This window comes from Ursus americanus, chromosome 25 (genome assembly GCF_024610735.1).
Source record: "Ursus americanus isolate L20-20 chromosome 25, mUrsAme1.1.p, whole genome shotgun sequence".
Taxonomy (NCBI): Eukaryota; Metazoa; Chordata; class Mammalia; order Carnivora; family Ursidae; genus Ursus; species Ursus americanus.
The window spans coordinates 43,025,105-43,040,839 of record NC_142151.1 but is presented as its reverse complement, the minus strand read 5'-3'; the positions used below and the strand labels follow the sequence as shown (position 1 = coordinate 43,040,839).

The window sequence follows — 15,735 nt, the reverse complement described above, 5'->3', positions numbered from 1 at the left end:
CAAACATCTGGTCTTGAAACAGGCACCCACTAACTTGAATCAGCCCCTCCTCAGTGCTCCAAGAGGGGGACACAGGCCCGTCTTGCTCACGTAGGCACTGCAAGTGCCCGGCGCACCACCGGCACTCAGCAAACATCGGCCGGAGAAGGGCCTGGAGGAAAACGTGCGACCGGCTGAACGATGCACAAAAGGCTCGGGCCCTGATGCAAAAACCACTCACAGAACTGGGGGCTGGGGGGGGGGGCACAGTGCAAGAGAGACTAACCTCCAGGGCAAAGAGGGAGGCGCTCTCGCTGCTCAGTGGGAACAGGCTCAGGTGCGAGGACAAATATTTCCAGTGTGGCCGAGCTCTGTGCGTTTGACTGGAGCTTTGTTTTTTTTTTTTTTTTTTTTTTTTTTTTTTTTTTTTTTTGGGATTGTTTTGTAGGAATTTCTTTAAAAACAAAGAGACTGAGAGGTAATCATCACATAGAGATGGTTTTCCTTTTATAAAAACTTAACAATATTAAAAAAAAGTTAAAATTCAGACCCTTCCAATAAAAGAAGAAAGAAAGAAAGAAAAGAAAAAAGAAAAGAAAAAAGAAAGAAAAGAAAAAGAGGGAAAGAAAGGGAGGAAGAAAGGGAGGGAGAGGAAGGAAGGAAGGAAGGAAGGAAGGAAGGAAGGAAGGAAGGAAACCAAACCACTCCAGTTTAAAAGTTATGGCTTCAAAGTGATTATACACCTAAGATACGCTGAGCAAACCACCACCCACAACCGTGCTTCTAGACGTCATTAAATACTATACTCAGGTTAAAAGAACAGATCTGGCTCGGGCTGTTCCCCTTCATAGGGCCCCTGAAGTGGGTGCAAGTCTCACATCTTCCCTCCACCGTGATCAGATAATCCAGTAAAAGACCCATGCAGATGCCTCCCTCCCACCCCCGACTCCCTCCCTACTCTTTGCCCCCCTCTCCCTCCCCACCCTAAACCCATCACCACCAAAAATATACACTGCTGTTTCCAGAATCTGGGATATGAAAGACAGATGTGACATTCCAATCTGAGTCCCAGGATCTGGGCTTCAAATCCCTTGGCCCTGCCTTGATGCCACTGAGGACGATGCCCTTGGGCTGGCTCATTTCCCACGGCTGCCACTGACCGCAACGCCCGAGACTTCTGCCAAGATTCTTTCCCCGCCCACCCCCGCCTCACATTTGGACCCCAAAGCCTCGCCTGACATGGACAACTGGGCCAGCTTTGGTTCCACAGTCTGAAATGGAGGTGTTGACACAGGGGCGGGCGGAGCAGCCTGCTGGGCAGGGAGCCCCACTGTGGCATGGGGGTTCCGGGGGGGAGGGGCCGGGAGTGAGACCTCTGGGAGGGGCACCAGGGAAACCGGACGCTGCTCACTACGGAACAGAGGCACCAGCACGCAGAGCCGGCGTGACGGCCACGCCCCCGACCTGCACATGCAGAAAGCTCAAGCAGGTAAGTGCGCACCCACAGACACACACATACGCACACACGTGTAAGGGCGTGGCACGGACCAGGCACAAGAGGGGACGCACCTCGGCACATGCACACACACGGCTGGACAGACAGGTCCCCCCGGATGTCCGCGGGAGGGAGGAGGGGAGCCCGGGGCCCAGAGCTGCCTGTGAGAGGGGCTGTACTTGCGGCGTCTCTGGACCACCTCGGAGCGCTGGGGCTGGTCCCTGGAGGAAAACACTCAGTGCTGCTGGGCGCTGGGCATTGGCGACGCTCGGCGTCTCCTGGGTCCTCCCAGGCCGCCCGTCACCGCTCCGGCCGCCCTCCAGATGCACCGGGTTTTGCGGGACCTCCCACCACAGCCAGTTCGAGTTGTGGCATCGAGTTCTCCGCACCGTTCGCTCTCAGAGTCTCCATGCCGTTAGGAGGTAAATATAAAAGGTGTCTGTGTCTCAAACCCAACATGGGAGTGAGGGAGTCTCCCGGGCTCGGTCCCTCTTTCGGGCCAGGGCTCCTGGCCAGAGGGCTGGGCAGAAACGAGAGGTAGGCCTCCATCGTACGCTCAACACGGCAGCTCTGTGTAGTTCCCGCTGCCCAGGGCTGCGTGCAGGGGAGGGAGAGGCTTAGATCTTCACATCTTCCTGCACGCTGAGCTGTGAGAGGGTCTTCTTAATGCGCAGAGCGGTCAGGCGGGCCGCGCCGTTGGCGTACCAACACTCTCGCATCATCTTCCCCATCACCCGTAGCGCCTGCGCGGGGAGACCCAGACGGGCGTCAGTCCCACCCTCGCCCCGGGAGGCCTTCCCGACCACCTGCTCGGAGCCTCCCTCTCCCCCGGCCCTCCCTTCGTCGGGGGGCCAGGAGAACACTGTGCCTGGAGAGGGGAGGCCTGCCCCGCAAGTGCTCTCAGCCGGCCCATCACCGGGGTGCCCTGCGTGGGGTACCCGAAATAGCCAGGACTTCGAAAATCACTTCTGTCAGGTTGGAGAATCCATCTGTAGGATTCTGTCCTCTGTGTTGTTAAAGTCACACAAGAACCGGGCACAACGGGGACGCAGCTCAGCGCGGGCGGGCGCACGGCGAGACCCCACGGCTCACGGGCAGACACAGACCGGGGCTGAGAAGCAGCAGGAAAGGGGCCCCTGAAAGCAATCCTGTCAGAGGCAGAAAGCTACGCTGCTGTTGCCTGGACTACACAGGCGGCCACCGTGGTCAGGCCAAGAGATGGATTTGGAAGGTCGCCTACGGACCCCCACTGGTTACGGGGGGCCACAGAAGTCCCCAGTTGCTACCCTAGGCCAGTGGTTTTCAAAATTTCAAAAACTGACTGAAGGGCGTGTGGGCTGGGGGCAACCGAAGACCAGCTCTTTCAGCCTCACCCTCGTCCTCGGAAGCCCCGACCCAAGGGCTCCGAGGAACATTTTGGAAAATGCTGCTCTATTACGCAACAGGGAGACGTCACCTCAACCGTGAACTAAGAGATTTGGTTCTTAAATGCACAAATGCCCTCTAGTGGTTCTAGTCCCTAAAAGCAGGGCCAAAGAGGCCCACGTGCAGTTGGCTCGGCCAGCCCTGCCCCCCCAAGACTCGAAGACCCCAGAATGCCATGTTTATTAGGAAACGTGTATCATAAATTTGCCCTCATTTTAATTCCCCCCCTCCAAATGCTGTCCCCACCCCACCTCAGCTGCCACCTCTCCCAAATTCCAAGCCTTCACACCCTCCCCTCTTCTGAGTTTTTAGAAAGGCCACCTCCCTCACAGACACGTCCTCTCGCTAAGTACTGTCCTGCTGCTTTTCAACACCCAGGCTGGGCTTCTTTCATGGATGTTTCTTCTCGACTCTTAAACAGAGCTCAGCACAGCCCTGGGGTTCCAGAGCCATTTTCTAGTTAGACAGGTCTAACAGTTTCCGCTCCATTTTTCTGTCTCTTGTTGACTAGACTACCTCTCTTGGCTTGGTCCCCAAAACATAGATTTTTCTTCTACCAGGCTGTCCATTCGCAAGGGGCCCCTACAGAGCCCCGGACAAGGCCCCACGGCCCCACAGGGCTTAGTACACAACAGCACGTGGTAGCGTATGACTGACACACTCGGGGGTCACCTCTGGGCACGGCCTCCTTGTTGGGAAACCCTTTTCTCCCCTTTTTTGTTTTTTTTTTAATTAGGAAACCCTTTTTCTAAAGTAGAAAAATCAGGCAGATGGAAAAGCCACAGGAGGCAGGGAAGCTTCCTACCTCATAACTCTGCCACCAGTTGGGGATGTTGGGACGTAGCTTCTGGTCACACACGACCTTTCGCATCTCTTCAATGGAAGGGTCAGAGGGCACTAAGTCATAATATGGCAGCTGATATTCTTCATGGACTCCTGGGAGAAAAGAAAATATCCACCTGAGTTATCAACAGGAGGAGGGCAGTACTCAGAAACCTATGACAACACTCACACTGTGATCTGTAAATACCACTTCCCGCTAAGAGGAGCTGGGGCGCCTTGGAGAGATGGGTGGGTTCCAGGAATGGGAGAAGAGACACACGAGATTAGCCAGGAACATCGTTTTCATACCAAAGCCAGCAGACCATCAAAGACGCTAAGGTCATACCAAAGGCATCGACTTAGAAAGCTCCCAAGTGGCCAAAGAGGAGAACATTTAAGCGAAAGTAAGACTAATTAATCACTGCAATGAAAGCAAATACTTTACAGCCACCAGTTCATATACTAAAAAAAGAAGGGTGCCAAAAACCTCAGTCACCTCTGTAGGGTGAGAGGGGACAAACTCACTGTTTTGAAAAATGCTAAATAAATGGAAACAAGCAAGTATTTTTCCTGCCTTCCCTATTCAAATTACGTATCTTGGTAACCAAACAATTAGGGGAAGTTTCTCTTTAAAGAAGAGATCTAGGGGTGCCTGGCTGGCTTACAGTCAGGAATTTGAGCTCCGTATGTGGAACAGAGTTTACTTAAAAAAAAAAATTGTTGAAATTTTAAAAAGTTAAAAGAAAAAAAAAAAGAAATCTAGCCAATATTTGAGGACTGACAGTATCAGATTATTGGCATTTTTCCCCCGTTAATGAATTTGGATTTGGACAATGATCACTGATTGCTGTTAACATCACAAAAAGCCAGAAAAAGAGAGATAACCAGCATTATATGCCCGGTAACAGAGCAACTTTGGGGGAACAATTATGTATGTGGGGTGTGTGTGTGAGATGCTGGGTGTTACATGTAGCTATCACAGGAAATCCACAGGAAGAGTAGAACAGGTGAGTGCCACGAAAAGGTAACTGGCAAAATCGAGACAGGGTAACTACAGGGCAAATGACCTGGATCCTCCAATGAAATAAGCTGCAGAATAAAAAAAAGTGGAGGGGGAACCCGGAGATTATAAGAGACTTACGATGTGTGTTAATCAATTGCAGTCAATGGACATTATTTGAACCCTAATTTGAACCGTTAAAAAAAAATCTGGAGACAACTGCGGCAATCTCAACCCAGACTGACGTTAAACGGTATTACTATTCACTTTTTAAGGGTGATAACAGTTCTAGTTTTTAAGTCCTTACCTTTTAGAGCTACAAACTGAAATACCTTCCACAATAAAAAGCTAATTTAAAAAATCCAATGTAACTTTCCCATGCCTTTTTCTAGGAAAAATTTGACTGTTCTGAGCTAATGGGGCAGATTTATAAATAGGGTCTGACTTGGTAATCATCTAAGGGGTAGCTGAGAACCTACGCTCTGGCCTCAGTCTGCCAGTGTTTGAATCCTAGCTGATCAGCTGTGTGACCTTGGACAAATTAACCTAATTTCACTGTGACGCATTCTCATCTGCAAAATTATGAAAATAATAGTACCCACCTCTTAGGTTTTGCAGTACAGGTTAAATGAGTTCATGCATAGCGAGTGGTGAATAAATATTAGTATTATTAGACTACTTAGCCCCAACTTCTGGATGGTGTGAGAAAGAAAAAATTAACTTATTCACAGTTTAAGACCTGTGTGACCAGATTTTTCTTAATCTGTTTTATCTGTATACAATGATCAAAATTTTTAGGGGCGCCTGGCTGGCTCAGTCAATAGAGCAACGTGACTCTTGATCTCAGGATCATGAGTTCAAGCCCCACATTGAGGGGTAGTTTACGTAAAAAAAAAAAAAAAAAAAAAAGTTAGATGTGCAATTCCATGAATAATACCTGGGTGCCTGCTCCATCACGTGAATGTTCCCAAACATATGAGAGATGGAAAAGGGCAGTAAAACAGAAGAGCATTCTGCTGGAAGACCTACTGGCTCTTTTAAGTTCATTTAATTTTAATTTGTTTCATTTCCATTGACCTGGAATCTTTTACATCAGAGATAAACGGCTGAGGGAAAGGTTCTAGCGGTTCTGGAACTTGTTCACATGGCAGAAAACTCAGAAGTCATTGTGTCATACCGACGTACTAAGCCAATGATCCAAAACGTCCCCTGCTACATCTGATACTACCTTCTACTGGACTCTGACATGCGTGAGCAGGTGCAAATGCTAACGGTGTAAGAAAAAATTACAGAACAAAAACACTCCTTTTGAGAGAATTCTGTATTAATAGACTTTCTGTTCCAAATTCAGAAATTAACACGATTTTATCACTGAAACCCCAGCAGTGTGGCCTGAGAGCTCGTGTCAGAACAGACCTCCTCTCATGTAAAGGCGAGCCCCTGCTTTAGTCCTGTGCTGTTCCTTCTGCCCAGGGCTTTCCCAACCTCCAAAGATCAAGAAGGACAACGTGTTGAAAAAAAAAAAAAAAAAACAAGCCAAACAAGCTTCCAGAATGGTGACCACATTGTAAAACACTATTCAACAGGGGCACTTGGATGGTGCAGTCGGTTAAGCGTTCAACTCTTAATTTCGGCTCAGGTCATGATCTCGGGGTCCGGGGACTGCGTCCCAAGTCGGGCCCCATGCTGGGTGTGGAGCCTGCTTGAGAGTCTCTCTCCCCCTCTCCCTCTGCACTCCCCCAACTATGAGCGCACGCGCACGCGCTCTCTCTCAAATAAATAAAAATAATTTCAAAAATAAATTTTTTTTAAAAAAGCACTACTCGATAGAGTCAACACACCTTTAGTACAACCATCTCCAAGATCCCCTCATCTCTGATGAGGACCCTAGGTGTGATGGACTCTGGCACTAGACACCCAACAGGCTGTAAAAGGAAAGGAGGCAAAGAAACACCGGCAGCCTCAGGTGAGCACCCTCGGGTGACCCGGCAACCTGGACCGGGAGGCAGGAGCAGGAGAAGGCTAAAAAGAAAGGTACCTCCGGAGTTACATCTTCGAGCAATCTCCCAATACACAAGCCCGAGGGCATAGATATCCGCACATTTGAAGGAGTCGAAGTGCTTCATGTTAATGGTTTCGTCGAGCACTTCGGGGGCCATGTATCTGCAACAGCAAAGGGAACAGGATCACACGGAGAAAAGGATGCTTTCTTTGTTCAAATCCCAGTAGTGATTCAGGGGCCTCTGAATGTGGAATGGCATCACCCCAAGAATGCCTCTTGGGGAGGAAGGAAGCGATCAGTGCTCTCAATTGCAGACTCCCATGTTCTGGATTCGAATCTAAACGCTTCGGCAGAGGCTGGGTGACACCAGGCTGCTCGTATTTGTACTTCTATCTTTTAACCATCGAGATGTATTTGAAGCATGTTCTCATGTCTTGGCAGAAGTGTCTGTACTGTGGACCCCAGGGCAGTAACAATCCGTAATATCTGGCTGCGGCCGGGGTCTTGGACTTAACGTAGCCGCAGTGATGGGCAGAATTTAAATTTCATCCTGAACTTCTTCTGTTAACTTAGCTAATTACAGATAAAAATGAAATTAATTCTAGACAATCACTGAAGTCTTCCTCAGTTGATCAGTACCACTCGAGCCACTCTCCTCAGCCCCCCGCCTCCTCCCACAGGAAGGCCAATCAGGGGTCACCTCAGGCCTGACACTTTGGGGCCTAGGTAGCTGCACTCATTCAGGTCAAAAGGAAGGGGGAAAGCGGCAGCACACTTGAGTGAAATCCACTGAAATCTGGCAGATAAACAGACCTCCTCTTCTGTCCCATCACCAACTCGTGAAGTCAATCTACAATCAGAATTCCTTCCTTCTTACTTCACTTCTCTGTATGAAGTGGGAGGCAGGCCCATAATCCTAAAGGTGCCCCCATCTCCACCCTAGATCACCTCTGCTCGAGCTCGGCAAACCTGCTGTCTGACCCCCAAGCAAGACATACCCCTGCCTCCTCAGGTCTCCACGCAAGTACCCCTTGGGACTTCACATGCCCCCTCCTAGTCCCAGCGAAGCCTGTGGCCCGCCCCCCCTTCCAAATCGTTCTCCAGATTCTCCTTCTCTGCTGCCTGCCCCTGCCCAGTACCAAGAACAGCTACGCGTCTATAGTTCTCTAGAGCCATGCTCACGGCCCGCGTATCTGTCAGATGCAACCAGCACAGCTTTCCAGGGTGCGGAGTGGGGCTTCAATTCAGCTTTTGGCTGTTGGAGCGCAAAGGCCACACCTCCTCTACGCCTCTTTCTCCTCTGCAGATGGGAAAGGGCACTCATGTGCCCCTCGGTACAAGGGTAGGGCAAAGGCAGAGGCCTGGGGCCTTCCTACCGTTTGGTCCCCACCCTCTGATTTGGGGCGATGTCGATGGTGTCCGTGACCGCGTCATGGCGGACAGCCAGGCCCAGGTCTGCAATGGCGCACATGCCATTCTTCTTCACCAGGATGTTCTTTGACTTTAAGTCTCGATGAGCAATTCCAGGCTTCCCTGGCAGAGAAAAAATAAGGATCTTTACAGAGAGATAGCATAAATGTTAAAAGCGTAAGACTCTGCAGCCAGACTGTGTGGGTCCGAGTTCTGGCTTTTCCTCCCACTAACCCGGTAACCCTCAAAAGGCGACTTAACCCGTCTGCACCTGTATTCTCATCCATCAGCTGAAGCTACCCAGTCGTTACTTGACAGCAACGTGAGGATTAAAGGCATTAATGTAGGTGAGTGAAGAGCGTAGAAGGCATGCGTATTAGCGATTCTCACTCCTCCTCCTCCTTGCCTTTCCCTGAACTGATATGCTCCAAGATAGAGCTGCTAAGGAATTCCAAGAAAAACTGCTGTACTGGCTAGGTTTTCACCATCGGAGAGGCGAAGATAAGGCCTGCTACTAACACCACAGGGGCTAGGAACAGGATCGAACATTAATGTTTGGTTTTTGGTCAGGGCCAGCAAGAGCCATTGCCCTGGCCAACCAGAAATCAGGGAGCGCCGCACACCTGCCACCTGGATGAGAACCATACCCCACAAAAAGCTGATGTCACAGTCAACATGCAAGGAAGCCTGAGGTCTGTTTCCTCCAGGAGAACTTTCCTAGGTTAGTAAAGCCCAGGGTCTAAGCCACCATGCAGTCTGTAAGCCAACTGTCCCCAACAGCGAATGTGTGATGCGACATTACCAAACTGTGCTCCTCTGCCCTAGCTCCCTTGCTCTTCTGGGCTCTTCTTTTACATGTGTGTGGTGGACCTCTGGCATGACAGAACACTCAACAATCATGCCAGGCCAGTAGATGACAAACAATGGAATCTTTATGTTCTAGAGCCCCTGAGGGAATTCTAAAGACTGAGGTGAAAAGACCCCACTGGAGACACCTCTTGTTCTCAAGAAAAACTCAAACCTCTCTCCCTTAGACCAGGCCACAGTTCCTGAGGCCCACCTCCAACTTCCTCAGTAAAAGGAGTTCTGGAAACTAAATCAGGATGGTACCGGCTTTCAAAGTCTACTCAACTTCCCTGGCCTTTGGCGGGGTCCACTCACCTTGGGTACCCACAATCTCCATGTGCAGGTGTGCCAGCCCGCTAGCCGCAGACAAGGCCAGCTTAATCATCCCCTCGATCGTCACCGTGTATCGGTTCAGATAATCAAACAGCGAGCCATGCTCATGGTAGTCTGAGACGAGCCACAGCTGTGTCCAGGTGCCATTATCTGCAGAGAACCACAGAGGAGTTCTGGGAGAGGCACTACTACCAGCAAAAAGGTTGAGGGAGGAAAAAAAGAATTATGTGAACACGAACTCCAACCACACTCCTGAACTCACGCTTCTTGTCTCCACTCCTGAGAGCTCCCGAGGCTCCCCCTCTACACCCGTTTTATCTACACCTGTTCACCAGTGTGGGGGTCCAGGAAGGACAGAAGAACGACATTCCTTCTGACACGTGCTCCCTTATTTCTTGCAGGCAGCTGTCAGAGTCTGAACAGGACCTACTCATCTACTCATTAGACCATGACCGGCTGCACCCACCGCTGCCGAGGAGGAAGGCCTCGCAGACCCTCCTCTGCGCTCCAAGACCCTGCGAGCACAGCCCGGCCCAGCAGCCGGCTCATCCGTAACATTTCCTCTCAGGCCACTGCTCCTCCTAGGCCATGAGCTCGCTCTCTGGGAGAAGAGCAGAGCTCCTTTGTGCATTCTTGTATCCCAGACCCCCCCCAAAAAAAGCTTTTCAGTGAGTGAAGAGCACAACTACAAGTACTTGATTCCAGAGAGATCATCTTATCCTCAGAAGAGCAATGGAAGGTGGAGAGCATGCACTTTTATATGGGGTGGGGGATGAGAGGCAGTGTGTAGTAGGAAGAAGGAAGGAGAAAAAGAAAAACCCAAAGCTGGTAATCTAATTAGGTTATGCTGCTGTCAATAGGAAGATTGGAAATTGGATTGGGATCTCCAAATTCCAGGGTGGTGCTAGTTCCAGGACACTATACTATATATATATCCTGCTAAAAAGACAAAAACGAAGGAGTCCGATTTTTCTCCTCCCTTGGCCCTAATATGAGTTTTTACAGCCAGATCCCTATTCGCACGAGCTGCCAGAATCAATACAGGGAGTGGCTCTTGGAACGGCACCAATTTTGGCTCCTCTGATTCTGAACAAGGGGCCCACCCAACATCCCCCTCTTGCGCTCCAACCAGCCCTGAAGTCAAGAGGACCCTGGCAGTAAGTCAAAGTCAAAAGGGAAGACATCTTCTGAGCCTTTAAACTGTATGTCAAATCGGAGTGTTCTCGAAAGATGCTGCTGTTTAAAAAAGCACAGTTCACGCAAAGGGAGTAAAGCTCCTCTCTTCCCCTTCTTCCCTGTGTTGGAGTCCGAGCCTCTTCAGCTTGGGGGCAGGTGAGGCCATGACAAACGCCCACAGCGATATGAGGAATCAGCAGTCTGCTGCTGTCTTAGGAAGGAAAAATAACTACTTAGCATCTTCCGTAGGCTTTGGAGACACTAACTTCTAGAAACTGCCATGTCATGGGCGCAGCCTGTGTCACAAACGCCAGAGCGACTCTTCTCAAACATACACAGAACGCCTCCTGGTCTTTCTGACTTCAGGTGCGCTACCTGTCGACGTGCCTGCTGCCCCTTCTTTCCTGGAGCCGCGAGCGCAAGGACCGCGATTCGTTCTTACGTGTAATGATCGAAGTAGCTGGCAGAGGTCTTGCCCCACAGTGGTCAATGGATGTTAGTGAATGAATGAATGAAATTCCAAGTACTACCCACTAGCTCAGAATAAAATGCAACACTCTCAAGGAGGCCCTTCGCCGCCTGGCATCGCCACCTCTCCACCCACGGAGCCGTGCACATGACTTGAAGGGTCCCAGACACCCCTCACCTCTACCTATGTGTCTATGGTGCCCTTCCCACGGATTTTTCTTCCTAACCAACTCCTGACATCCTGGCCTCAATCGAGCTCCGGTGTGACCTCCCTGACCCCCATCTCACTCCCAATGTGTGCTTGCTATTTGAAGAAAAGCTTGCTACTTGATTACCTCCTAGAATCAACTCTTGGTTTACTTCTCGCTTTACTGGTCAGTGAAGCCCTCAAAAACAAGGACGTGCCTGGCCACACAACAGAGACTCAGAAACTAAAGAAAAATCAGAAGGGAGAGGAAAGAGGACCTCAGGTCCAAGCCGACCAAGAGCTGAGCCTGAAAGATCACGAGGAGATAACACTCTGGGGGGAGCCAGGTCACCCCTGCTGGGCCTGCTCCCCTACACACGTATATGAGGCTGATCATGTCCCAGAACGTGGACCACATGCTCTTCTGGGCTATCCTGCCCTGGCAGGGGGCGAGGCCACAGTTCTTCATTCCAGTGATTTTCAAGGTAAAATAACTGGTGCCCCTGCTGGGACTACACTAGGGGTGAGGGGAAGGGGTGTTAGGAATGGGAGGTGAGCAGGTAGGGTGAAGGGTTTATCTTGTTTATCTGCTTAATACTGTTTGCTTAATAGTCTGGGTTTCGGTATAAGCTCTTCACAGAAGAAAAGTTGGAAGGACGATCAGCTTTTTCAGATTCTCTTTCTATGGGTCATAACTATGAAGGCGGTCCCACAGCTGTTCAACTACCCCAGTCACCCCTCCACCCAGGGCGACTGCTGGCTTTGGGACCCCCTGTACCCAAAGCCAGCCTCTTACCTTTATTGTCAGCAGCAATAAATCCAAGGATGTTTTCGTGGCGCAGCATGACTGTCTGGTATATCTCTGCTTCCCGAAACCAAGACCGTTCTTCGCGAGAAGAGAAAATCTTCACAGCCACGTCACCACCCCTCCAGCGGCCACGCCACACTTCCCCAAACCGGCCCTTGCCAATAATCTCCTGCAAAACGATGGTTCGGGCCACCGTGCGCTGGACAAAAAGGGGCAACCCTGTGGACCAAAGAATGGAAAGAAAGCGGACATTGTAAATTCGCTGAGCTTTGCAACTCCCACTCTCGCTGCCACAATGGAAAGGCCATTACCACACAGCGCCTCCAATCCACCCTGGTCCAATGACCAAGGAGCTGTGGCTGCCCCTGCACCATGGCTAGGTGAGCCGGCAGAGGGCTAAGCCAGGCCGCGACTGGCAGTGGGTGAACACAGAAAGGGAAACGCACGAGATTAGCTGTGTCTTAGATAAGCAATTTTTCCTTTCAGTTAGTGCGGGTGACAGATTTGCACACAACGTCTGATCAGATTTACCAACTCTGCAGCCGGCCTCTTGTGGGCCAGTCCACCCACATCTGCTTTTGCTAACTGAAGAGGGCAGGGAAGGTGAAAGACGGGGCTTGAGGGCTGGGGCTACCTCGGGCTGCTCTGCTCCGCAGCCACTAGAGGGCGGTGCTGCGCGGCCCATGAAAGCCAAACACCTCCCTCCAAAGAGCTGCTCACAGGTCAAGCTCCAGATACACAAGAGACTACCCATGCTTATCCCTAAGAGTAACTTTTACTGTCTCTACAGGGCTCATTCACTGCTTCCTCTGCCCCCTTCAGTAGTCTCCCTATCTATCCAATCACACTTACCATCACAGCTGACTCAAAGCTCTCTCGCTTCCTCTCCCAGACCAAATAAACATGTTATTAATCCCTAAGTGCTGTGGATGTGAATACCATTTGCTGGAGGCTTACTGTGCGCTAGGAACTATGAGAAAGCTTTAGCTAAATCACCTCATTTCCTCACAACCCCTACCTATAAGGTAGATGGTGTTACTATCCCCATTTTACAGATGAGAAAACTAAGGCTCAAAAGGGAAAGTTAAGTAACTCATTTGAACTCATACAGGCAGCAAGTGGCAAAGGAGGGATTAAAGTGTAGAACTGACTCCCAAAGTCTGTGCTTTTAACTACAACACTACAGAACCACCAAAATGTCTTTCACATCAGACCCCTCCTCTCCATCGCCTCTGTGCCCGTCCTAGTTCTGGCCGTTCTTTAAAAGACTCCCAACTGGTCTCTCCACCTCCCTCGGCGTCCTCCTCCTGCCCTGCACACCCACACACACAGCGCTGCCTCACCCTGCCCTCCCTAACAGGAGGTTGGTGAATGAGTGATTTCACCCTCCACACCACTGCCAGAATTCCTTCCACGGGAAAATACGAACGTTTACTTCGTCACATGAAAACTTCCGGTAGATGCCTCTGGCCTTACTGGATAAAGCACAGTACCCAAGGTCCTTCCCACCTGGGCGGTGCTGCCAGGCCCCACCCCCTCAGTGCGGGCAGGGCACGCCAGTCTCTGTGTCCTCCCCTAAACACATGGTGAACTTTCGTGCCTTTTTCTCCTTTTGCTCACGGGGTTTTCCTTGGCCTGGAATGTTCCCTGTCCTCTTACCTCTCTTAAAACCTCCAACTCCGTCTTCAAGACCCCTTTAAATGCATCCTCCCCCATGAGACCCTTTCCCAGCAATCCCCACCTCTGCTACCCAATCCTGGGTCAGCCCTTTTCATCTCTGCTTACCTTGCGTCACCCAGAGGGTATTCGACGCGTACTTGCTGAAGGCAACTGAGAGTCACCCAAGCACTTATCACTTTAAGAATCACAGTATTAAAACTCCAACACCTTCAAAGCTCTGCATATCTGGAACTAAGAAGGGACTAGAATATCCAAGCAGAAATAGTTATTAATCATTTTACTCCAGATGACTAAGTAAGCACCATGGACCTTCGCTAGCCTTAGCTAGTTCTGATCTTAAAAAGGACTCCAGAAAACCCGAGCTACCCTCCTGTGACAGCAAATCAAGCCGCAGCGTCAGTCAGGCAGTTCTAACCACTGCCCTACCTCTTTCAGCAAAGAACAAGACATATATTTTCTCTCTTCCTAAAAATATGCAGCTTTTAAATATATCCATCATTTTGGCACTCTCTACTGCAGAGCTTAATAAAGGCAAAGCCACTGAAATTCAGGAGATGTCACAGCTCAAAGTATGCCTTGTGTTCAAGGAGGAATGTCTGGCCATGACTGATGGCATAATTTCCCTACAGAACAATAGTCTTTGTCACGCGGCAAGGAAACATACATAAACACACACAAAATTCTCACAATACGATTCTGTATGTTTTAGCTAGAATGGCAATAGAGACCTTTGCAGATGATTTTTTTTTTAACAAGGACAGAATACCACCATCACTAAAATAATTGTTTATCTTCATAAAAAGACTCTTCCGCAGTCGTTTCACATCTAACAGCTAGCTGAGCTGTGCCCTGAGACCTGAGCAACCCCAGGCCCTTTATCCTGAATTCGGGGCTCACACCAAGGGCCAGGGTTCGGTTCCATTTCCTCGTCTAAGAAAGACTCCGTTACCAACAGGCAGTGCAGGAAACAAATTGTACAGATCCCATGCTGCAAGCCCAGGCTGCCTTTACGTAACCCCCACCAAAAAACCCTTGGGCAACTGGTACAAGTCAATGATTCACCAAGCCCCAGCTCTCAGCTTTACTCAGTGTCCTTAAACTCCCCTTGCGGTTGCTCGGAGATCAATGACTAGCTGTCACCACCTCACAGAAACCCGGCACACTCCTGTTTCTCCAGAGGGGCCCTTCCATGGAGCACTCCACTGCTCAGGTGGAACCAGGTGAATTTTAATGGATGTACAGTTACAAGACTTGAAGAGAGGCGGGGTTTCTGGAATGGAGAGTTTTGCACTTGACCTTTGGAATCCCAGGGAAAGAAAGATTTTCTGTGGACCCATTATCTTATTACATATCAGACTCTAAAAGAAGGGGAATTAGGAGGCCAAAGGCCTCGGTGCTGGCAGAAACAAGTGCAAGGCCCAGCCTTCTTCATAAAGGCTCTATCCTGCTGGAAACCGGTGATGAGGACCAACGGCAGACACAACCGCTGAAGGACTCGGAGGACTCGGTACCTGAGCCAGACCCTGACGTAGAGAGATCGTAGACAAGATCCTGCAGCGTCTTGTCTTTGGAGAGGCACATCTCACACGAGGGATCTTCCATGTCCAGTCTCTGGCGGTTGTGATAGACACGCTGATGATAGTTAATGACAAGGAAAACAATGATGATGATGAGAAACAGGAGGAACACTGGGCCAGCAATAATGCCTACCAGCTCCACAGGGCCCCACATGGAAGGGTGCTCAGACTCCTTGAGGTGACCTGGGTCAAGTGAGAGAGGAGAGGGAAAGAACACAGTAAAAACACAGGAAAGCTCTGCCCTTATTTGTCCCCAGCACCTCCCTCCGCGTGAAAATGCCCTTGCCCTCTGCCTGTGTTCAAGGTGCCCTTGACCTCCCTGGTCTTACCAGGCTGTGTGTCTGCCCGGAGCTCTCAGATGCAAACTCTCTAACGGAGGAGCCCTTTCCAACAGTCCGACTCACAACCCACTCCCATCCGCAGCACCTCATGGGACTATCCGACCTCAGTGCCCCAGACACATGCCAGCTTCTGCTCTTCTACTCGTTATGGCTGCTTTAAGCTCTGCGGCTTTAAGTCCCTCCTCT

General features: G+C 50.3%; 1 protein-coding gene across 5 annotated transcripts in view; it reads right to left on the bottom strand.

The window, feature by feature from the left end:
- Window positions 1–369: 369 nt before the first annotated feature.
- Window positions 370–15,735, bottom strand: part of ACVR1B (activin A receptor type 1B) — a 32,467-nt gene continuing 17,101 nt past the window's right edge. For all 5 annotated transcript variants that reach the window (XM_045801002.2, XM_045801004.2, XM_045801003.2 and 2 more), the window contains 7 exons: window positions 15,143–15,391; window positions 11,940–12,170; window positions 9,295–9,462; window positions 8,100–8,256; window positions 6,760–6,884; window positions 3,705–3,835; window positions 370–2,217 (listed from right to left, as the gene is read on the bottom strand). In XM_045801002.2, coding sequence (XP_045656958.1) covers window positions 2,092–2,217; window positions 3,705–3,835; window positions 6,760–6,884; window positions 8,100–8,256; window positions 9,295–9,462; window positions 11,940–12,170; window positions 15,143–15,391 — 1,187 coding nt within the window. In that variant the 3' untranslated portion in view covers window positions 370–2,091. The remainder of the gene's footprint in view (window positions 2,218–3,704; window positions 3,836–6,759; window positions 6,885–8,099; window positions 8,257–9,294; window positions 9,463–11,939; window positions 12,171–15,142; window positions 15,392–15,735) is intronic.